The 22,794-nt window shown below is 37.0% G+C and overlaps 1 protein-coding gene across 2 annotated transcripts in view; it reads right to left on the minus strand.

The window, feature by feature from the left end:
* Nbea (neurobeachin) overlaps window positions 1-22,794 on the minus strand; it is a 525,499-nt gene that overhangs the window by 340,666 nt on the left and 162,039 nt on the right. For both annotated transcript variants that reach the window (XM_060378339.1, XM_060378338.1), the window contains exons 25-29: window positions 18,257-18,437; window positions 15,915-16,045; window positions 12,827-12,934; window positions 9,269-9,437; window positions 7,067-7,162 (exon numbers count right to left, since the gene is read on the minus strand). In XM_060378339.1, coding sequence (XP_060234322.1) covers window positions 7,067-7,162; window positions 9,269-9,437; window positions 12,827-12,934; window positions 15,915-16,045; window positions 18,257-18,437 — 685 coding nt within the window. The remainder of the gene's footprint in view (window positions 1-7,066; window positions 7,163-9,268; window positions 9,438-12,826; window positions 12,935-15,914; window positions 16,046-18,256; window positions 18,438-22,794) is intronic.

A 22,794-nucleotide genomic window follows, 5' to 3' on the forward strand; every position in this document is an offset into this window, starting at 1 on the left:
AAGTTTCTAAAGCTATGTTACTATTTTGACAAAACTAGAAATCAATGTAGTATTCTTAGTTTAGAACCAGTTCCTTACTGTAGCTTTTCACAGGTACTATATGACTGGGTTCTTGTCTGTCTACTGAAATAATTCTGATAACTGTTTTCCCCCTTGATTATTATATTAAGCCAATGGATTATCCAAATTTTGCTAGACATTTGTCCCACCTCTCAGCCTGCCTCCTATCACTGTCTCCATTCTTATCCCAAACTAGCCAAACATGCTCAGTCCTTGGCATAAATGTCACTTCTTTGAGGTATACCTGATGTCCAAACCGAATTATGTTTTTTCTCTTAAGGTTCTCAAAACTTAAAACTTTATTCACTAGTATACAGCATAATTTACAATCATGCATTTCAATACATGAATTCCAAAAGTCTTTATCTAATATCCTAGACCATTTCTCTTCCCTTTTACATATGTGTATGACATAGTAAGTAGAAAATCACTGATATACTCAAAATAGTTATAATGAAGGACATTACGATGGTCATTAAATTCTAAAGTTAACAGAAAGTACTAGAAGAGAGATCATTTGACTAACTGAAAACAGGCAATTACATTAAAGAAGAAATAATCATGAGAAACAGATATGATGTCAACTCCACATAGCTGAAATATATAACATTTTTAGCATTTAGTACTCAGAGTTGCAGAATCGATACCAATATATTATGATTCTACAAATAATGACACAGTTAGAAAATGGCTTAATAATAATACTTTCTTCTGTGGATGGGGTTAGTGGGTGCATGCTTGTGTGGCAGCAGGTGTGGGGGCCAGAGGTCAGCCTCAGATTGTGGTCATCAGGATCCTCCCACATGGTTCTCAGAGAAAGAGCCTCTTTGACCTGGAGCATACTGATTTAGCTGAATTATTTGGATAGTACACTCTAGGATTTGCTCGCCTCGGCCTTTCCAGCTCTGTGATTACAGGCCAGCCACCATGCCCAACTTATTTTTAGCACAGGTTCTAAAGACTGAACTAAGGTTGACTTGCCTGTGTGGTTACCATTTTACAGACGGAGCTTTTCTCTAGCTAAGGCTATTAACAGTTATAGTAACGTGTGTATCATTTCCTATTTGTATTTATATATAATTTTGCTAATATTAGTGGACAGGATATGTAGGACATATTTAATTTTTCAAATATAAAACCAAATAAATCTTGAGGCCCATTTATAAATAAAAACACAGAAAGCACTGCTACATTATTATATATTTACTATGTGTGTGTATATACATAAATTCCACTGCCACTGTGTATGTGCGGAGGTCAAAGGACAACTTGGAGGAATCAATTCTCTCCTAATATGTAACACTGAAGATAAAACTCAAGCTTGGTGGGAAAGCAAGTGTCTTCACCTGGTGAAGCATCTCATCAGCTCAGGAACAACCTTTTGACACTGAGACATTATGATGCCATCTACAAAGTTCAAGCTCCAAAACCATACAATTAAAGTTCTATGAACAAAAAAAACAAAAAAAAAAACAAGAAAAAATCCTCATAATGTTCTAAGTACATACATGATTTTTGTATTGGGCCATGTTCATTGTTATTCTTGGTAACATGTGACCTCGTACCCAAAAGAACAATGTTTCTAACTATACAAGTATTTACTCTGAATCTTCTTTACTACTGGGAAAGAGTCCAAGAATAGAGTCATATGAGAATTCTGACTGCTTGAGAACACTCCAAGACAAAAAGACAAGAGAATCTTGGGACCTCATTTTCTTTCTTTTTAAAAATATTTACTTATTTATTCATTTATTTATTACAATTTATTCACTTTGTATCCCCTCTGCAGTCTGCTTACTTGTTTCCTCCCAGTCCTACCCACCATCCCTCTTCTTTCCCTAGTTCCCTGATAGAGGAAGACCTCCTCCCCTTCTATCTGACCCAAGCTTATCAGGTCTCATCAAGGCTTGCTGCATCCTTCTTCTGTGGCCTGGCAAGGCTGCACCCCCCCCCCCCAAAGGGAGATGATCAAAGAGCTGGCCACTGAGTTCATGTCAGAGACAGCCCCTGTACCCCTTACTTCCACAGAGGACCTCAGAAAGACTCTACCCACCAGGCTATTGAAGGAGATACTGAGACTCACAGCCAAACTTTGGGCAGAATGCAGGAAACCTTATGGAAGAAGAGGAAGATAGAAAGACTTGGAGGGGACATGAACTCCACAAGGAGAACAACAGAGCCAAAATACCTGAGAACAGGGAGCCTGCAGAAACCAATACTCCAACCTAGTATTGGAGAGAACCTAGAGCCCCTGTTCAAAGGAAGCCAATAGGCTGCTTAGTTTCCTCATTTTCTTTAAAACACAGAATTATTCTTGGAATGTGTTCTCGTGCTCCTCCTGGGTGTAGCAGATGGGAGGGAGTTTCCTTCAGCTGTTATTATTCAGATACCTCTATGGAAAAACATGTTTTTTATCACGTGATGCTTGTCCTTGTGATTGAACACATACTCATGTTAGTCTTCTTAAAGCTCAGGGTTCACATTGTCTGAAGGTCTGAACAGAGTTGGCTTTGCATGAGACTTTAGTCCACCTCATTTTTAGGCCCTGCTCTCCCAGGTTCATGGCACCAATTAGAGTGATAAACACTTTAAATTCACAGTTTCTTTGTTATTATTAACCTTTAACATGTATAGAACTAATGTGAAATAATGAAAGAGATTAGGATAAAGCTTCTAGGGTATATAGCAAGATTCTATCTCAAAGAAAAAAAACACAAAAAAGGAATAATATAATTTTCTTCTTAAAAGCTGTATTATGTACCCCTTTGCCAAGCAATACTTCTTCCATTTGACCAGAAAACTTACATGTAAAATATATACAATACTCATGTGTTAACATACAGAATTATTTAGCCTATTTAGATTTTAATGCATGTGTCTTTTCTTGTAATATATTATTTCTTGTAATATGTTACCTCACTCATCTTGAGTGAGGTAACTCAGACCCAGAAGACACACATGGTATGTACTCTCATATAAGTGGATATCAAGCCTATAGTACAGTATAACCATATTACAGTCCACAGGCCTAAAGAAGCTAAGTAACAAGGAGAACCCAAGGAAGATGTTTGAGTCCCACTCAGAAGGAGAAACAGAGTAGTTATTGGAAATGGATGAAGAGAGAGAACTGGGTGGGAGAGGGTGTGGAGAGAAGAAAAAGAGTGGGCATCAGATGTGGAGAGAGTGGGGATGGGAGGTAAGAGGTGGGGAGAGAGAAGGGAAACTGAGAGGGGGGATCTCTGCAACAAGCTGGAGACCTGTGACAGGGGAGGCTCCTGGGCAGATATAGAGGTGACTAGCTGAAACTTCTTTTTCTTAATTTTAATTTTTTATATTAATTACAGTTTATTCACTTTGTATCCAACTGTAGCTGCCTTCCCAATTCCCTTCCAATCCCCCCTTCCCTCCCTCATCTCCTCCTTTGCCCCTCTCTAAATCCACTGATAGGGGAGGTCCTCCTTCCCTTCCATCTGACCCTAGCTTATCAGGTCTCATCAGGACTGGCTGCATTGTCTTCCTCTGTGGGCTGGTAAGGCTGCTACCCTATCAGGGGGAGGTGATCAAAGAGCCAGCCACTGCATTCATGTCAGAGATAGTCCCTGTGCCCTTACTATGGAACTCACTTGGATACTGAGCTGCCATGGGCCACATCTGTGCAGGGGTTCTAGGTTATCTAGAATATATAAAGAATTCAAGAAGTTAAAAAGCAACAAAACAAGTAATCCAATTAAAAATGGAAAACAGCTAAACAGATAATTCTCTGTAGAGGAATATCGAATGACAGAGAAACACTTAAAGAAATGTTTAACGGCCTTTGTCATCAGGGAAACGCAATCAAAACAACCCTGAGATTTCACCTTACACACATCAGAAAAGCCAAGATCAAAACCTCAAGTGACAATACATGCTGGAGAGGATGTGGAGCAACTTCTTGCTATAGTGGACATGTTGAGTGAAGTGGCCACTTTCTAGCCATTCAGGACTTCCAGTGGAGAGAGGGGCACCAACCCATCCACAAAAACTTTAACCCCAAATTTACCCTGTCTACAAGATGTGCAGGAATAAAGATAAAGCAGAGATTGAAGGAATAGCCAACCAGTGATAGACCTAATCTGAAATACATCCCCTAGAAGAGCGGAAACCTCCGAAACTATTAATGATATTCTTCTATGCTCACAGACAGGAGCCTAGTGTAACTGTCCTCTGAGAGGCTCCACCCAGCAGGGGACTGAAACAGATGTGGAGACCCATAGTCAAACATTAGGCTGGGCACAAAGAGTCTTATGGAGGAGTAGGGGCAAGGATAAAAAGACCCAGAAGGGACAAGAACTCTTCAAGAAGTCCAGCAGAGTCAACTAACCTAGGCCTGTGGGAGCTTACAGAGACTGAAGCACTAACCAAAGATTGGACCTAGACCCTGACACATATGAAGTTGATGGGAAGCTTGGTCTTCATATAGGTCCCATAGTAAATGGAGTAGGGGTTCTCTGACATAGACTCTGTTGCCTGCTTTTGGATCACTTTCCTGTAATTGGGCTGCCTCATCTGGGCTCAGCGGAAGAGGATGTACTTAGTCCTAATGCGGCTGGATGTGTTGTAATGGGTTTGTACAAGGTGGGGACTGGGTGCACTCTTGTTTTCTGAGGAGAAAGGAAGGAGGGATGGGAAAAATGGTGCAAGGGTGGGACTGGGACGAGAGGAGGGAAGGGGCTGGAATCGGGATGTAGAATGAATGAATAAATAAATTTAATAAAATGTAAAAAAGAAAAAAGTTCGATGCAATCATTCCAAATCAGATATAAATCCTAAAACATCATACTTTACAACAAATAGTAAGAAATAAATTGAACAAGATAATCTTTCCTAACATCTGGAAGTACATACTCTAATAAACCAAAAGCATAAGAAAGCAAATAAGCAGATACTATGGTCAAGAAGAGGATGGCAGTGGGGCATGAATTCCTGCAATTACACCTGTAACTCCCCTTTATTATATCATAGCCAAAGACAAATCTTGAAAAATACAAATCTGAAAAAGAAATGCAAATGTGGTTATTTAAAAATGATTTATGTATTCATTGTTTTACGAGTGTGTGCTACTGAGCAAAATGTATGGTGCAACACAAGCATACAGGTACTTGCGGAACAGAAAAAAGTATCAGATCCATGGAACTGGAGTAAGAAACTGTTGTGAGCTGCCTGATGCGGTGGTAGGAACAAAACCTACATCCTGGGAACACAACTCAGGCCCTCAGAAAGAGCAGAAAGTGCTCTTAATTTCTGACCTTCCTCTCCAGCTCCACTAACCTAAATATTTTATGCACACACTGGGAATATAAATATTTTAAGCTTATGACATGACATTTCTAACCTGTTAATATATCTAATTCAAGCTAAACTAACAATGACGTAACTGCTTAGAATATCATGGATTAACATGTTTTGTTTAATTAAAAAAGAAGTGTCACAGAAGTATGTTGCTAGAATGACAACTCAGAGTTGGGAATGCCTATATTAAACTTATATCCAAAATGAAACAAGAAATACATACTTTGTGTAAGAAGCATAGTCATAAAATAGGCATTTAATTTCTTTGCTATGTCTGAAAATCAAACAATAACTACAAATGGAAATATCTTGATGGTTGGGAATAAATGGATTACACTCACCCTCTGGAAGTTAAATGTTTATTTTAGGCCTTTGATAGAATGTTCTAATTTGTAACATAAAACAAATCCCACATAATGTTTACGTTACTAAATTACACAAAGAATTCTTTATTTTACCATAGTGTTCAAAAGCCCCACTCCACAATATGAGAACTCATCCAGGTGTAATAAAAATACTTTGCTAGCATTAGTTGTTGTAAAGTTGTCCTAAGACATCATTCGTTACAGACTACACCAAACTATGGTTTCACCTGGGGCACAGTGTAGCCCTCAAAACTCACTCCAATAGGCAGCAGAAATCCCTGCCTTCTCAGGCCATGCCTCACTTCCCCATTACTTACTTCTTGCTGGAGGTTTAGCTGAGAGGTGCTCTTAGCTCCTACATTAGGTGCTGTCCAGAGCTTGCTCACCATTCAGTGTGTCCCTGCATTCCTCTTTTGCAACCTGGACCATCACTCTTATATTTAAATGTGACTAGCGATGTAACCAATCCCAGTAGGAAAGCCCACCATGTTCAGCAAGTCTTGAGTTGAACAAGGTGTGCAAGCAGGAAAGTCTTGCAACCACCAGAGGGCGCGCTCCCTGGTAAACATTTGTTCTGCAGCAACAAACCTTCTGTTGACAGGAACCAGAAGCACTACATTTCATTTCTGCCGCTTGTACACGTCATCTCTAAGAGTTCAGTGACTTTTCTTTACATCAGTTTGCTTCTCTTCGCACTGTGTTCACTTTTTCTATTACTTGAAACATTTCTTGAATATATTTTAATGGTTGTTGTTGTAATGTCTTTATTTGTACAATTTATTGTTGCTTACAATTCTATTTCTGTACAATGATTTTTCTGCTTATGCTCATTCTTTCTAAGCATGTTTAGAAAGCATTGTTGGATGTTTAACATTTAATTTCATATTTTTTTCATGAAAGACTTTTTATGACTTAAAGTAGTATGACTAAGTTCTGACTAGACGTCAAAGAACCCATAGAAACGATAGAACCCATAGTTCACTTTGTCCAGTTATGTTCAATCTTTTTTCCCTAGTTGATCTACAGTATGCTGCATTTTAGACTAATTTAATCGCACTACTATAGTGTGACTGTTAAGAGCTTGTGAATGCCAGCACAGTGAATATTAGTACAGTACATTAATACCCTCAACTTTAAGATGTTAACAATAAATATAATGGAATGGAAGGATAAAAACTGTTCCTGATTCTTAGTAGCCACATTATAGAAATACAACCTCTACCCTCTTTACAAATATTTCTCATGAATATTTATTTTAAAACAGCTCATGAAACAAGAATACCAAATGAGTCATGAGATGACATCAGTATTACCTTTGTAAAATGAATGGGCAAAACTCTGCTCAGGCATCAGCTTGGCAAGAAGTCCATGGTTCAGACTTGGATGAGGGATAGACGGTATTACCACAACTGTGGAGAGAATCATGGAGCCAAATTTAAAAAGGAAAGTGACAGTCTGTAATATAATCCACACGAAAGATACATCACACTTCTATAGTACTGCAACAGGCAAAAATCATGAAGCCAACTTTACAAAGGAGAGTGAGTCTGAATACAGTCCACACCAAAGACTCATGGCATTTCTATAGTACTGCAACAAGCAAAAAATACTAAAGAGCACATCTCTGAAGGTGGGAAAGCAGTGCCAAGAAAAATGAAGTATACAACATACTCACCAAGTAGAGAACTTTTAGCAACATACATGAAAAAAAAAAATAGACACGGAAAACTAGAAAACTAGACCTAAAAGGTTCACTATAATAGTGCTCATTTTATATCTACATGTCACATACATGCTTTAAAAGGACATCAACCTGAATGTCAAGCTAATGTCTAATTGGCAGTATAAAATTAAAATAATGGTGATAATGAAATAGTATGGCCCAAAATGAGAAAATCCTCTGACTAAAATGTGATCTTCGGTCTCTTGAAGCAGTAAAAAGAAAAGATTTGTTACATTTAACAAGATGCAGTGGCTTGACCACAAATCTCTATTCAGTTTTAAAGCATCCTTTAATAAAGCATATGTGTTTACTTAGTAAAGAATTCTACCTATAAATTAATCCAATAGCACAAGAAATAAGCATTGAGTTTTTTAAGGTTATAGTATGAACAACAGGAAAATGATCTTGATATAAACACTTAGTAGGAAATACATCACAAAACATTTATAGTTTTCAAGCATAGTATGAAAGAACAATTGTCAGAGCATGGTCCAAGAACGGAATTGTGTGAGAATTCTGCGTACTTGTAAGAACACTCCGAGAAAACAAGACAAGAGTCTTGTGATCTCATCTTCTTCAAAACACAGAATTGTTCTTGGAATGTGCTTTCGCGTTCCTCCCAGTTACAGTGCATAATAGTCAGTTTACTTCTGATTACTCATTATTGTTTGCTGCTGTTGTTCTATTAAATGTTTAAACTATCCTTTAAATGCCTCTATAGAAAACCATGTTTTTGCCATGTGTAGCTTATTCTTGTGATTGTATATAGCTTGAACTCATGAAAATTTTACTCATGTAAATTCTCCTTAACCAATTTTTATTTTTTAAAAATTTAAATTTTTATTTTTTAATATTAATTACAGTTTATTCACTTTGTAGCGCAGCTGTAGCCCCCTCCCTCATTCCCTCCCAATCCCACCCTCCCTCCTTTATCTCCTCCTACGCCCCTCTCCAAGTCAACTGATAGGGGAGGTCCTCCTCCCCTTCCATCTGACCCTAGCTTATCAGGTCTCATCAGAACTGGCTGCACTGTCCTCCTGTGTAAGAATATAAATTGTCTGAAGCTATGAATAAAGCTGGCTATTGCTTGAGACTTTAGTCCACCTCATTTATCAGCTCCATTCTCCCAGTTCCCACTGCCTCTACAGTGGTGACAGCCAATAACGCAACAACTCCTGCAAGTGTGTTGCGAATGACACCAGTATAACCCAATGTGGCTCACTGTTGTCTATGATTTTACTTCTCCATAACTGTTTTAGTTAAAACTACTTTGTATAAACTTCTTACAACTTACACAAAATTTAAAGTGTTTGTTTGCAAACATTTGCCTGCGTATAATTGATATAATATTCAGATGTTGAATTAAGCCTTCACTTAGGAGTGAGAGGGAGGAGAGAGAGCAAAGAAAGGAAGGAGGCAATTTTTAAGTTAGGCAATAGAGACTGATATTTTACCCTATTTTTTACCTAGAACAACTATGTGGGAACCTATTTTCATGCTTATAAAAGTGACACAAGAAATGTGTTGAAAGACACGAGCGAACATAACCAAATGATTGGCATTTATTTTTACTCCTGGGAAAGTTACCCCAAAGTGGCACTGGCACACGAAAGTGATAGCAAATATACACAATCATCCCTAGTACATTTGTGTGGAACTGCCGTGTACCGAATCAGTCTCTCTACCAATTCTGTAAATGTCTGACATATCCATGAGTAAGTACAGTTCAAACATGTACACAAAAGTGTTAGCAGGAAAGAGACAGATGCAGGCGAAATGCCTAATTAAATACCTGTACTTGTTGGTGAATTTATTTCTTGTCTGATGTTTCTACCCGGCTGGCTCCCAGATCTTGCAGTCTCTCTCTGGGGTTCTAGTATGTCCCGATACTTAGACACCATCAGAACAGAGATGAAGTACACAACAGCCAGAGCTAAGAACTGTGCCTGCTTGCTATCATCCTGTGTAAAATGAAAAGGCATTTTGACACTAGAATTTTTAAGATATAAATATTTTTGTTTTATTAGACATTAAACTTTGGTTTACAAGATGCTAGGGAGATGGCCTAGTAGTTAAAAACACTTGCTCCTCTTAAAGAGGACCAGAATTCAGGTCCTAACACCCACTTCAGGTGGTTCACAACGATCTAATACTGTATCTCCAGGTGATCTGACTTCCTCTCTGGCCTCTCTGGACATCAAACATACACATTAATGCCCCAAATTAAAACAAAATAAACATTTGGAGCCATTTCAGATGGTTTAGGGGATAAATCCACCTGCTTTTGATCCTAGGCAACCAAAGAGTAGAAGAAGGCTCCATAACACTGTCATCTGGCCCTCACCCATGCACTGTGGCAAGTGAGCAGGTGTAAGGGTATTGTGCGCAGAGCAAGCACACATACACACACACACACACACACACACACACACAAAATAAATGTAATTTCAAAAATAGTTAAGAACTGATAATTCTAAATTGTTATTTATTAAGTACTATGTTAAATATATACACACATACCTAAAATGTTTCAACTGACTTATAGGCCGAAATAATTTTAAAAATTAACAGTAAAAATTTTGTTCAATGTGTTACAAAATATCACCCTGTTCTCTCATTATTTTTTTTACCTTTTTTTCTCTGTGATTTCCTTATTAAAAATGCTGGTGAAAAGAATTAATGATCTGGGTTTTTTTTGTAAATCTGGATTTAAACATTATAAGCAATAACAAGAGGCTATGTGGACTTGAAGATGGCAGAAATTCACAAACAATGGCAATCATAAAATAAGAATTTCATGCAGTCCCATTATGGAACAGAAGTTTAACATATGTATTAGATAATTAAAGTTATTACTGTATTAACAGGTTAAAAGATGTAATAATCTAGTTTTTCTGATAGGGAACATGAATTCTCAAACACTACAGATATTTGAGGTGCTTATTTCCAAATCTCAATGATGAAATGGTATTTGGCCACAGAACAGTACAGTAAGAACAGGTCTGGAAAAAGAGGACATTAGTTTGAAGAGGCATTAAGGTGTATTAGGAAAGAAAGCACCATAGCAAGTTTGTTATCCCCAAAATACATTAAGCAGTATATAGCCACAGGAGCTCTTTTCCCCAAAGCTGAGATGAGCAGGGAAAATAACATGAAGACTAAACAAGAAGAATTCTCAACACATTCTTGTTAGACCACACCACATCTAAAGAAGCTGGACACCTGTAAACTTTTGATCAGCTAGTAAGACTGGTATTTCCAACCCAAAATTATAGTAAGCAGCAATGGGCCATCAGGACAGAAATATGAAAAAGAAATCTAATTACTTTAATAACGAACAGTCTATCTACCTAAGGAAAATTCTAATATAACTCAGAATTTATGTACATTTGTCAGAAAGAAAACAAATGACAAATATTTACTGATTATTTGCTATGCTCAAACAAAATAAGCATACTAACAGAGGAAATGATCAAAATGATAAATTTATTCTGAACTATTGTAAATTAAGTCTTCCATATGCTGGGTCAGATATAGCCCATAGACTCAGTCTGCAAGTGGGTTCTCTAGTAAGGGGAACAGGGACTTTCTCTGGCATGAACTCAATAGCAGGCTCTCTGATCGCCTCTCCCTGGGGGATACAGCCTTGCCAGTCTACAGAGAAAGACAAGGAAACCAGTCCTGATAAGACCTGATAGGTTATGGTCAAATAGAACAGGAGGAGGACACCCCCTATCAGTGGACTAGGGGAGAGGCATAGAGGGAGAAAAGGGAGGGACGGTGGGATTGGGAGGAGAGGATGGAGGGGGCCACAGCCGAGATACAAATTTAATAAATTTTAAATAAATGACAACAATAAAAAGATAGAAAAAAGAGCTCTCTCCTTAAACTATATTTATCTGTGAATGTTATTAAGCCATCTTTTTAATTCAGATTCCTGCAGATATAATTTGTGGAACTAGGAGCCAGTGAGATAGTTCAAAGGGTACAGGCTTCTACTGTTTAAGCCTGCAAATCTGAATCCAATCTCTGTGACAGTCCCTGTTCCCCTTACTAGGGAAGCCACTTGATACTGAGCTGCAATGGGCTATGTTGGAGCTGGGGTTCTAGGCTATATCCATGCATAGTACCTGGTCAGAGAATCACTCTCAGACAAGTCCTTGTGCCCAGATATATTTGGTCCTTGTGAAGCTCCTGTTATCTCCAGGTCTTACTAACATTCTCTTCTTTCATATGATTCCCTGCACTCTGCCCAGGCATGAACTCTATGGCTAGCTCTTTGACCTCCCCTCCACCCTCCACCATGGGAGGAGCAGCCTAGCTAGGCTGCAGAGGACATTGCAGCCAGTCCTGGTGAGACCTGATAAGCTAGGGTCAGATGGAAGGGGAAGAGGACCTCCACTATCAGTGGACTTGGAGAGGGGCATGGGAGGAAATGAGGGAGGGAAGGTGGAATTGGAAGGGAATTAGGGAGGCGGATACAGTTGGGATACAAAGTAAATAAACTGTAACTAATATAAAAAAGAAAAAGAAAAAAAAGTTGGAAGGTGAGAATGGGCTCCATAAAGTTGTCCTCTGACCTCTACATTTTTCTTTGGTATAAAAACTCCCCTCATATGTCACAAGCACATATCTATACAATAATAAGGAATATTTTTAAATGAAAGCAAATGTTTTCCCATGCACAAAAGTGACTTCCATTAATACCTTATGAGGTCACTTTTTATACCTAAATAAAGGAAGCATTGAGAATAACAAAATATTCATTATGTAAAAGTGGAGTAAAGAATATAAAAGGCAGGACCAGGTAACCTAAGATGAAGTCTGATTAGTGCTCCAAGACTATCTCTAATCTTGGAATAAAAAATAAGGTTCAAATTTTCTCATCATTGTGTGAGCAGCAGCAGTGTATGCACGCATGTGTCTCCTTGCCTGTGAGTGTGCGCGTGGAGGCCGGAGGTTGACACTGAGCGGCTTCTCGTACTCTCTACACTTTAGGAGAGTTCCTCACTGAGACAGAGAAACTCCCTCTGCAGCACCAGCTGTAGAATTAAGGATGTGCAGCACACCGTGCATGGCTCCTCTGCAGCTGCTGGGGTCTGAACTCAGATCCTCATGCTTCTGCAGCAGGTACATAACCCAGAAGCCATTTCCCCAGCCCTGCACACACACATACCACTTCAGAAGCAAACTATCATGAAGTCTTTGGAGATAACTAAAGTTCAATCATTTTACCATCAGGTATGCAATATGTCGAGATACCAGGTAACGACAGAGTTACAAACATAACACTGTTGCAAGTTGATTTTTGTTTATTTTTTTATGGAAGCCAAGCAGATTTACAACTTACCACATCTCGAAAGACAACAGCACGAAGGCGATTGATATCAACATCCTGAAGAAGTCTGTCAGGATCCTTGATAGGAGAAAGGTTACCTGGGACATTTTCTAAGGGAGTCTTGGAAACAAAAGGGAATTATTAAGAAATACCATATTCTTGAAAATTATTTAGAAACATCACTTATAGTATTTTCTACCTTAGACTGAGTCTTCCCCAATATTTCCTAAATTACTGACAGCAAAACTCTGGCACAGGGCTATTGTTCCCCTCTGTTTGCCATGCCTTCTCTTCTCAGTGTTCTTATTTGCTAAAAACATAGGTGCTTCTAGGGCCTCATATAAGCAGAAAGCTGTATAAGAAAAAAAATGATCTTTCCTTTCAGAAGAACAAAGGGCAAATCTCTGTTATCTGGCTTAATGTTTGTTACTAAAATGTCCAATTAAAAATGCATTCAGTTTTCTTAATTTATCATCATACATATAAATATGAGATTAAAATATTAATATTTAATATTATGCAATTACAGGTGTAGTCATGTCACAATCCATTTTTAAAGATAAGCTCTAAACCTAACTTAGTCATATCTCAGTAGAGTTGGCTGACATTAGAGAATATACCATTGAAATGATTTTCTACAGTTGAAGAAGCAAACAAAAGAAAAATCTAAGGATTTTAGATAATATGCCCGTAACATAAATTAGCAAGTGCAGCAAGTTACTTTTCACTCAGTGCTTTTTCGGTTCCTCAAGGTGCTAAGGATGCTTTGGATTAAATCTGACAATGTGCGCATATAAAACTGTAAATGCAAATTTTGCACATAACAGGAATGTGCTTATAGTCCAGCTCCTACTTCTCTATAGATGCCATTGTGATGTTTCACTCCTAAAGGAGGGTGTGAAGCTCCGGGGGAGCATGGTATAGGAAAAAGATCAGTATATGAAGGCTGACGGTTACATGGTTCATGTCACCCTAGGAACCACTATGTACTTTGATACATTATTTTTGTAAATAGTTTCCATTAAAATCAAGTTTACCTACTCTATATGAAATAGTAACTGCACCAAAGTTCAACTAGATTATGTAAAATATAGCCTTATACTTTTAGCATGGAATAATTATGAAAAGTTACATACAAAATATAGCACATATAGTATATTGAAAATATTTTAATATCTATACCAGTTTACATTTTAAAAGATTCCCCTAATCCCATTTGACTTTGTAAAGGTTATGTGAGGACAAGTTTAAATTGATGTTTCTGGGTTTAAACAGTATGAAAATGAGGTCCAGATGATAGGCCAGTCATACAAGTACATCCAGATTCCTACCATAAAGTCCTTCTGCTGGATTAAAAATCAACTATGGCTTACTGCCTAGAGTGCCACATTTGAAACAGATGAACAAAATATCCATCACTCATTTTTATCCTTCATACTGATTGTGCTTCGCTAACAAATCAAATCTTTTCCTAATAGTCCAATATCACCACTTACCCACTTCTGACTAACAAACTCTTCCTAGTGACACACCCACTAACTCAACTAAATGACACCAGTTCCTGTCTCATCGGGTATGTGGTCTGTACACAGCAAGAATAAGCGCACTTGGTTTGAGGACTGTGGAAGACTTCCTGTCAGCCACTGACGTTTATTTGGTAAGAAGAGTGCAGGCACAGAAGCCTCTCCCAAGCAGCGAATTAGTTCTGTATCTCCTAACAGTAAGAGGAGCAAGAGGCACCAGCAGCTCCTGCATGTAGATCGCACCTCAGGAACCTCTACATATAATACATTATTTTTGCATTTTAATCAAACAAACATCAGATAAGTTAAGATTCCCACCCACTTTAAAGTACTAGATATCTGAGGCATGAGGGACAAAGAAATTTGTCTCAGGGTTCTCTCTATGCTAAATGGCAGAGGCCAGAATATGTCTCAGGAGCATTTCTTCCCAATTGACCATGCTCCAGGTTCTCTGCGGGCACAGAGAAGCACAGCACGCGCCACTACCCTCTAGCACTAGCCTCACTGCCTGTTCAGTGAGTGTGAGCCAGACTGCTGACACATCCACACTTCACTCTCCAAGCAGGGCAGATCACTGTGGAGTCTTGTCAGCAGTAAAACAATATGCGGGTCATATTATCTCAAGAATGTTTCGCTGAGAGCAGTGAACAAGAAGCTGTAACAGTGTAAATAACCAACAGACTTTACGCATGTCCAGTTGGCTTAGCAGAAGCTATAGTGATTCAAGCAATGGAACTTAGGCTTCTATGTTAGCTCTTCAGTTGTTGAGTAAAAAATGACTGTGTGAATGCTGAACATTTAATTACAAGTGCAGGGAGTGATAAAGCGACATGCTGCCTTTACTGAAACCATCAGAGGAGCTGTCCCTAGACTAGGACATAGCAAAGGTATCAAAAAATCTTTGCCCTAGGAAAGCAGCATCTCAGATGACCTACATGAATACATTTAAGACAGGTAAAATATAAGAAAATGTACTCCAAGATAGGGAAAATATACAAAAGTTTAAGAAGTCAAAATCTTTAGATGAGCTAAATGAGGTCTACTGCATGCATGAAACGTCACAATCAAGAAAATGTATACACACAAGCCACAGCATTCACACAAATCTTCAAAGTCATGAAGCTGCGTGTAATATAAGGCGTCAGTTAAACACGGGAAGAGAGCTCATTTGTAAAGAAAATTGCCAGCATATTCCAAACTATTATATACCAATCATTAATTTGATGGGCAGCAAATAACTAGTCTTTCACCCAAACTAGTCTTTCATCCATTTAAAAATAAGTTTTGCTCACAGGCTGACCTCTGAAGATAAATTTAACTGTTTAAAGCAGAAATACCAGAACTCTCCAATCCTATGTGCCAATGTAATTCTCTCTAAAACCGACTGGAAGGAATTACTAGTATCTTCTTCATTAATGTACAGGTGAAAATCTTGAGAGGTTAGCTAACCTTGCATATATTGCTAAGAAGCAAAGAGGCCAGCACCAGAGCCTCAAGCCTGTGTCACTTTATATACCATGCTGCATTGTACTCACAATGAAAAAGGACTGCATATTACCAGAGAAATGGCTGATTACCTTGGATGCTGCTGTGGCACTCGCACTTTGTGGAGCTTCCTGAGGTTTACTGCTTCCATGGGAAGATTTGTTTCCCCTGTCTCTCTGTCTCTGTCGACATTCTAAACAGTTTCTCACAGCTACACAACAAACTAAAACATCAGAAAGATATTAAAATAGATTGTTGACATGGCTATGTAAGAACATGTTTTCACCTTTTTAATATTTATTTATTTATTACAATTTATTCACCTTGTATCCTGGCTATAGCCAACCCCCTCATCTCCTCCCAGTTCCAACCCACCTCCCTCTTCTCCTATGCCCCTCCCCAGTCCACTGATAGGGGAGGACCTCCTCCCCTTCTATCTGACCCTAGCCTATCAGGTCTCATCAAGGCTGGCTGCATCATCTTCCTCTGTGGCCTGGGATAAGAAAATGTTTTAAATTTATTTCTTTTTCTGTATGTTTCCTTTTCTGCCATCAATTATTATTTTTACAATTAATTAGATAAATATTAAATTATGAGATACAACAATGAAAGTACAATACATATAGAATATATACTAAATAAAATAGTCATGTATTCCCAGTCAGACGAAACAGATCACCAGGGCCTCAGACTCCCAAAATAAGTCTTCCTAATTCTATAATCCTCCATCAGTGGGATCTGAGTGAGCTATCCCAGGAGCAGAAAGATGCACACGGTATATACTCACTCATATAGACATATAATATAGGATAAACCTACTAAAATCTGTACACCTGAAGAAACTAATCAAGAGGGAGGACTCTTGCTAAAATGCTCAATTCCTATCCAGAAAGGCAAAGAGGATGGACATCAGAAGGAGAAAAAAGGGAATAAGTCAGGAGCCTGACACAGAGGACCTCTGAAAGGCTCTGCCCTGCAGACTATCAATGTAGATGCTGAGACTTATGGGCAACCTTTGGGCAGAGTGCAGGGAATCTTAGGAAAGAAGTGGGAAACAGTAAGATCTGGAGAGGACAGGAACTCCACAAGGAGAGCAACAGAACCAAAAAATCTGAGCACAGGGGTCTTTCCTGAAACTGCTATTCCAACCAAGGACTATGCATGGAAATAACCTAAGACCCCTGTACAGATGCAGCCCATGGCAGTTCAGTATCCAAGAGGGTTCCATTGTAATAGGAACAGGGACTGTCTCTGACATGAACTGATTGGCCTGCTCTTTAATTACCTCCCCCTAAGGGGGAAGCAGCATTACCAGGCCACAGAAGAAGACAATGCAGCCACTCCTGATGAGACTTAATTGACTAGGATCAGAAGGAAGGAAAAGAAGTCCTCCCCTACCAATGGACTTGGGGAGGGGCATGCATGCAGAGGGTAGAGGAAGGGAGGGATTGGGATGGGATGAGGGAGGGAACCACAGGGGGATACAAAGTGAATAAAGTGTAATTAATAAAGAATTAAAAAAAACCAAATATTCTGCATCAATAAAAAGTTTAGCAACTTAAAATGCCTATGGGAGAAGACAGTTCAGTGGGTGAGAGCATTTGCTGTACAGGCACGGGGCCCTAAGATCAAATCTGCACCCACCTAAAAAGCTACACATGGTCCTCATACTTAGAATATGAGAGGACAGCTCCAGATTCAATGGAGAATGACAAAGGATACTGGAAATCATCTTCTGACTTCCACACACACATGCACTGGCTGGCTTAATCATACATATATACAAACATACATACACACATACGTTATGCATATATATACAGTTATACATACATATATACAGTTATACATACAGACACATTCATATCAGCCTTTAAAATCTTTAGTAATAAGGCTCTGCTCTTGCTTCACCTATCTTGGTGTTCCTACAAAGCACACCTTCCCATTTCAGGCTCCATCCTCCTAAGTGTTATAGTAGCTACTTTTCCAGCAGGGAGCCTACACTCCTGTTACTAGCTTGTAATCAGATTTTGAGCCACCATTTCTCTCACTTCCTCCTCGCCTTGCTTTAGTCATTAGAGTCAGGCCTCTTCTAGGTAAGGGCTCAGTGTATACAAAAATCCTTAATTGTTTGACTGCCAAAGATACAAACAAGGTTAACAAAGGGATCTGCGTTAAAATCATTTCAATGATAACTACAAGCCTTATTGATTTTTAAATAATTCTAAATATTTGACTGTATTTGAAGCAATAAATAATGATTCTGTGCAATCTCCAATATCATGATACAAGTTTTTAAAACTGAGTAATCCTGGGGATTACAATACATTTACTAAGCTGCAGAATCACCAATCTGAATCAATGCTTTCTGTACCTCAGAGATGCACAAATAATTTTAATTATACAGTGTGCCCCGTTGCCTTAGCATACTTACCTAGCCTTAGGCACTGTCTCATTAGCCCTCCAGAAGACATATTTTTTTCAGCTTCAATCTCACTAAAGTTTAGCGAGCTGGCAAACACAAGGACATCAACCATAGCCATGAGTCGGCTGAGAAACGTCACTGCTGTCTCTGCTGACATGCCCTGTGTCACTTCAATGTTTTCCAATTCCGTCTTTAAAAAAGGAAAGTTAATCTTATTTAAAATTGGGGAATTTGGTACATAACATATCTTACAGGACAGTAGATATTTAGAAAGCTTAAGTAAAAACTTAAAAAAAAATCAAGATACTACTTCTCACAAGACTAATTTTTTATCCCTAACCACTATTCTTAAATAAAATGTCCATTTAAAACCTAGTATTAGTTTAAAATACTGTATCAGTTGAATAAATTTCACGTAATTTCACCAAGATACTTAGAGACAACCACATATAACTTCTTATTCTAGTTTCAGTATAAAAGAGGTATAAAATTAGCCTTTCTCTTCTAAAATTTTCATTTCCATTTACAAAATGTGTTTTTCTTTCTTACAGACCTAATAAAAATGAAAATGAACCCCAGCAATTTTTCTTGCTAGAAAAAGAGATGATTGTCAATACACACTAATGACTTATCTATTTTAGAATAACAAACTGAAATATTATAGTTTCATAAAATCTGATGTCAAAATGACAGAAGGGTTACTTCTTTAGATACTTAACTGGTAGGCTATGACTCCCTAGCTGGAGGAGGCAGAGGAAATGGCACTGTTAAGCTGAGAGATAGACTTTCATTAAAATATTCTCTGTGATAAAATGTCATTTCCTGTTTTCAGAGAAATATTAAAATGTATTCTTTTAGTTAGAATGTATAACTCCGTAAGTTACAAGCAACGGCGGTATTTTTTTCATGCTATACTAACACTATAATGATTTTATTTTATAACTAGAATTGTTTTTCCTATTGCTAGAAAGAGCAAAGATAAGAGATGCTGTGCAAATAAAAATTCTATTCGAAGTTTCTGAAAATGGGCACACTATCTATATTGATTATTCTTACCTTTAGCCAAATGGTAGAGTCAAGCACATGGAAACAATTCCTGACCCTACTGACTTTCACACTGTCCTCGGAAATACAAGCTGCTTGCACATTTGTTTTGTTCCTGACACAGCATCAGTTTTAAACAGCTGTCACCACAGCTGAACAGTTATAAGAAAAAAATTCATTGCAAGTCTATTTTCAATTGTTCAAAGATGAAACACTGGCCATTGCTTAAAAGAGTCAAACTCTTTTAACAACTTTTCAATAAATTAGAATTTAGCCAATAAATTAGAATTTATCTGTAGACATGTTCTTAAATTCTTCATCATTTCAAATTGTTAAAATTAAGAGAGCTGTACCTTACTATAATATTTATTGCTTTAGTTTGCAGTTGGAATCTGCAAATTCAACCAGTGACATATGCTCTAATTTTAAAATAGTGAATTAGAAATTAATATTAAGTTCAGAATTATTCTACTAAAATATCAAAATTAAAAGCAAAAGGTATTATTAACATGAACAAAAATCTACAAAACAACTCTTATTCCGTTCTATTAATTTACAAACATGATGTTATATAAGCTTCCTATGATAAAGCTAACTTTATTTATATAATTCTCACCAAACCTTCATATACATCTCATCCAATTGCTTTAATTGGAATTCAAATCTGATTGCACATAGGATTTATTAAAATTGTTTTCATTGTGTTATGACACTTATTGTTGTGAATAAAAAACTCACCAACATACTGGGAAAATAATCCTCTTAATGAATTTTTAAAATACACAAAGATATGCCTGATTAAAAGATGATATGAAAACTCAAAATAGAACCAAGTAAAAAGTTGTCTAAGTAAAAATAAAATTTTAAAATAAAAACCTAAAAATTACTGCAAAAGTAATACTAACCTTAGAACCCTGGACATGCATTAGACAAAACAGACAACAGACCAAAAAAGTACAAGAAAAAGAAAATTATTAAAATTAAATGAAAATACATGTAAAATTGAAACACAAAATAATATTTTAAAATTATATTTGGTTATTTTATTAAAAACAAAATTCTCAGAATAGATATTCATTTTATAAAGTACATGATTATGATTAAGATTAAATATGAAACACTTAAAATTTAAATTTATTTAAATTTGTTTGAATAACTGTCCCCAAATATACACATGTAAGTATAGCAAACACAGGCGAAAGAACACAAACTTTATGTTATAAAACAAGCGTCTTCTCACGGATGGCTAATGAGACACTGTAGAGAGGGAATACAGAATGCCCTGTTTACACCTAACTCAGCACTGACTTGAGCAGAAGTGACTCGGGGAACCAATTATTACTTACACCAACTTATACCTAGACTTTTCTATGAAGAAGTTATAGTTTGTTTCCTCAAGTATTCAGAACCTTTCCTATACAAAAATAAAACATTTATGTCATCACAACTTAAAACTCACATTCTGTGTCAGAAAATAACTCACTGATATGACCAGGCAAGACCTATAATATGAGCTTAGGTAACTCTGCATTCTATCTAAGTTTGTTATGAATCTTGTCCATATTCTAAAAATATTATAGATATTTTCACAATAATTACAAAATTCCAATTCCCTGAGATTTTATAACAAATAAATGTGAGTATAAATTTGAAAATGTACTATTTTCATGGTATGGTCAGTCACTGGGAAGATATATAAAAGAATCGTGAGACTATCAATAAGATCATTGTTACGAGATAAGCAACATCAAAACCAAAAGTCTCATATTTTCTAACCCTACATCCTGTTAATAATGACTACAATTAAGACCCTCCTCATGCTTCAAACAAAAGAAAAAGTTGGTTCCCTTCTTTATGATGATGCAATTATTTGAAAAACCAGAAATGCCAGTTTCTATTATTTTCCTGGTACAGAGAAAATCAAAGCACAGTTGACACTGCTCTGGATGGTTGACCAAAAAAATCAAGTTAAAATCTTGAGTGACCACAAAAAACAAAAACAAAAACAAAAACAAAAAACATAAAAGAATATATTTTTCACATGTTCTTAGCTTTTTTTCAACGTTTCCCTCCAATTCTACATCTTCAATCATAATTAACCTGAACTATGTGGTTGGAAATAAATAAATAATTCAACTGACTAGTCCTACAAAATGTAACTGAAAAGCTCAACAAAATAATACCTCTTTCACAAAGCACACACTGATTAAACTGCATAGTGGTGATCCAAATTGATAGAGTATCACCATGCAGCCCTGGGGATCTGGAACTGACTATGTAGATTAGGGTATCCTCAAACTCACACACACACAAAAAAAAAAAAGACTAAAAAACACCTCTAATGAGTTTTACTTCCCCAGTGCTGGAACTGAAGACGTGCACCATCACGCTGGGCCAAGTGCTTCAATTTTATCCTCAATATAAAAGTTAAAACTATTGATTTAGTTTTCTTTAAAACAATTTTGTTACTTATTCACTATATTATATATTTATTTACTATAACATACAGTTTTAAATAGTACAGTTAGCCAAAATCACAATAACACTGCTTTTTTTAGATTGCTTACTATAATATATACAATGTACATCTCTAGTTTTCTGAAAGTCTCTATTAAGCCATTTCCTTAAAGATTAAGGTAAAGAGTTCAAAACTTTCTTCCAAGACAATTACACTCTAAGAGCAATTTAAAAATGTAATTCCTATTACACACAGACTCCTGTGTTCATTACGGCTTCAGGAAGGAAACAGACCATTTCAAATGGCCAGTTCTCTAGAAATAGCAAACAAAAATATTATTCGACTATCTTGCTAGCAAAATCTATTATCTATAATAACTAAATTATCTCCAACATCCTATAAATGTTCTATAAACAAAAGGCTTTTAAAATAAACTGAGATGACAGACAAATATGTAAAGAAGGGAGTTACAAAAAGGAATTTAAGAAAGAAAACTCTGAGAGGCTTCCTCACCTAGTACATGATACATCTATACATCTATTACCAAATGTGACTTTTCATATACTTTCTGTGGGACCCTTTGGTCAATGAAGCAAGGTTGAGACCATGCTCAGCAAATGATACAGCCCAGGCTGAAACACAGGTTGATTTCAAACTGAGGTTCACCCCATTTCCATTTAATTCAAACTCCACAGAAGGTCATATCTGAATCTCACTGGGAAACAAGTCTGCTTGAATAGCAGCCAATCAACAGAGTGCAGCATTTACCTTGAGGAATGACAAAGGTTTACTTTACTTCTGGATTAAGCTTTAGGTTGTTATTTTTAAATTAGGGACTACAAAAAAAAAAAGGTATCTTCTAAGAGATAACTGTATTTGGTAAAATTGTTATATTTAATAGTGAATGAGTCAATTTCAAGTTATTACTTCATAAAAAGAAATGGATTTACCTAACTTTTGACTGTTCTATAATAATGCTTTAATGCACATCCTCATGTTCTTCTTATATAATGTCAGCACCTCATATCATACAGCTCTTATGATA

Source organism: Meriones unguiculatus, chromosome 2 (genome assembly GCF_030254825.1).
Source record: "Meriones unguiculatus strain TT.TT164.6M chromosome 2, Bangor_MerUng_6.1, whole genome shotgun sequence".
NCBI classification, from domain to species: Eukaryota; Metazoa; Chordata; class Mammalia; order Rodentia; family Muridae; genus Meriones; species Meriones unguiculatus.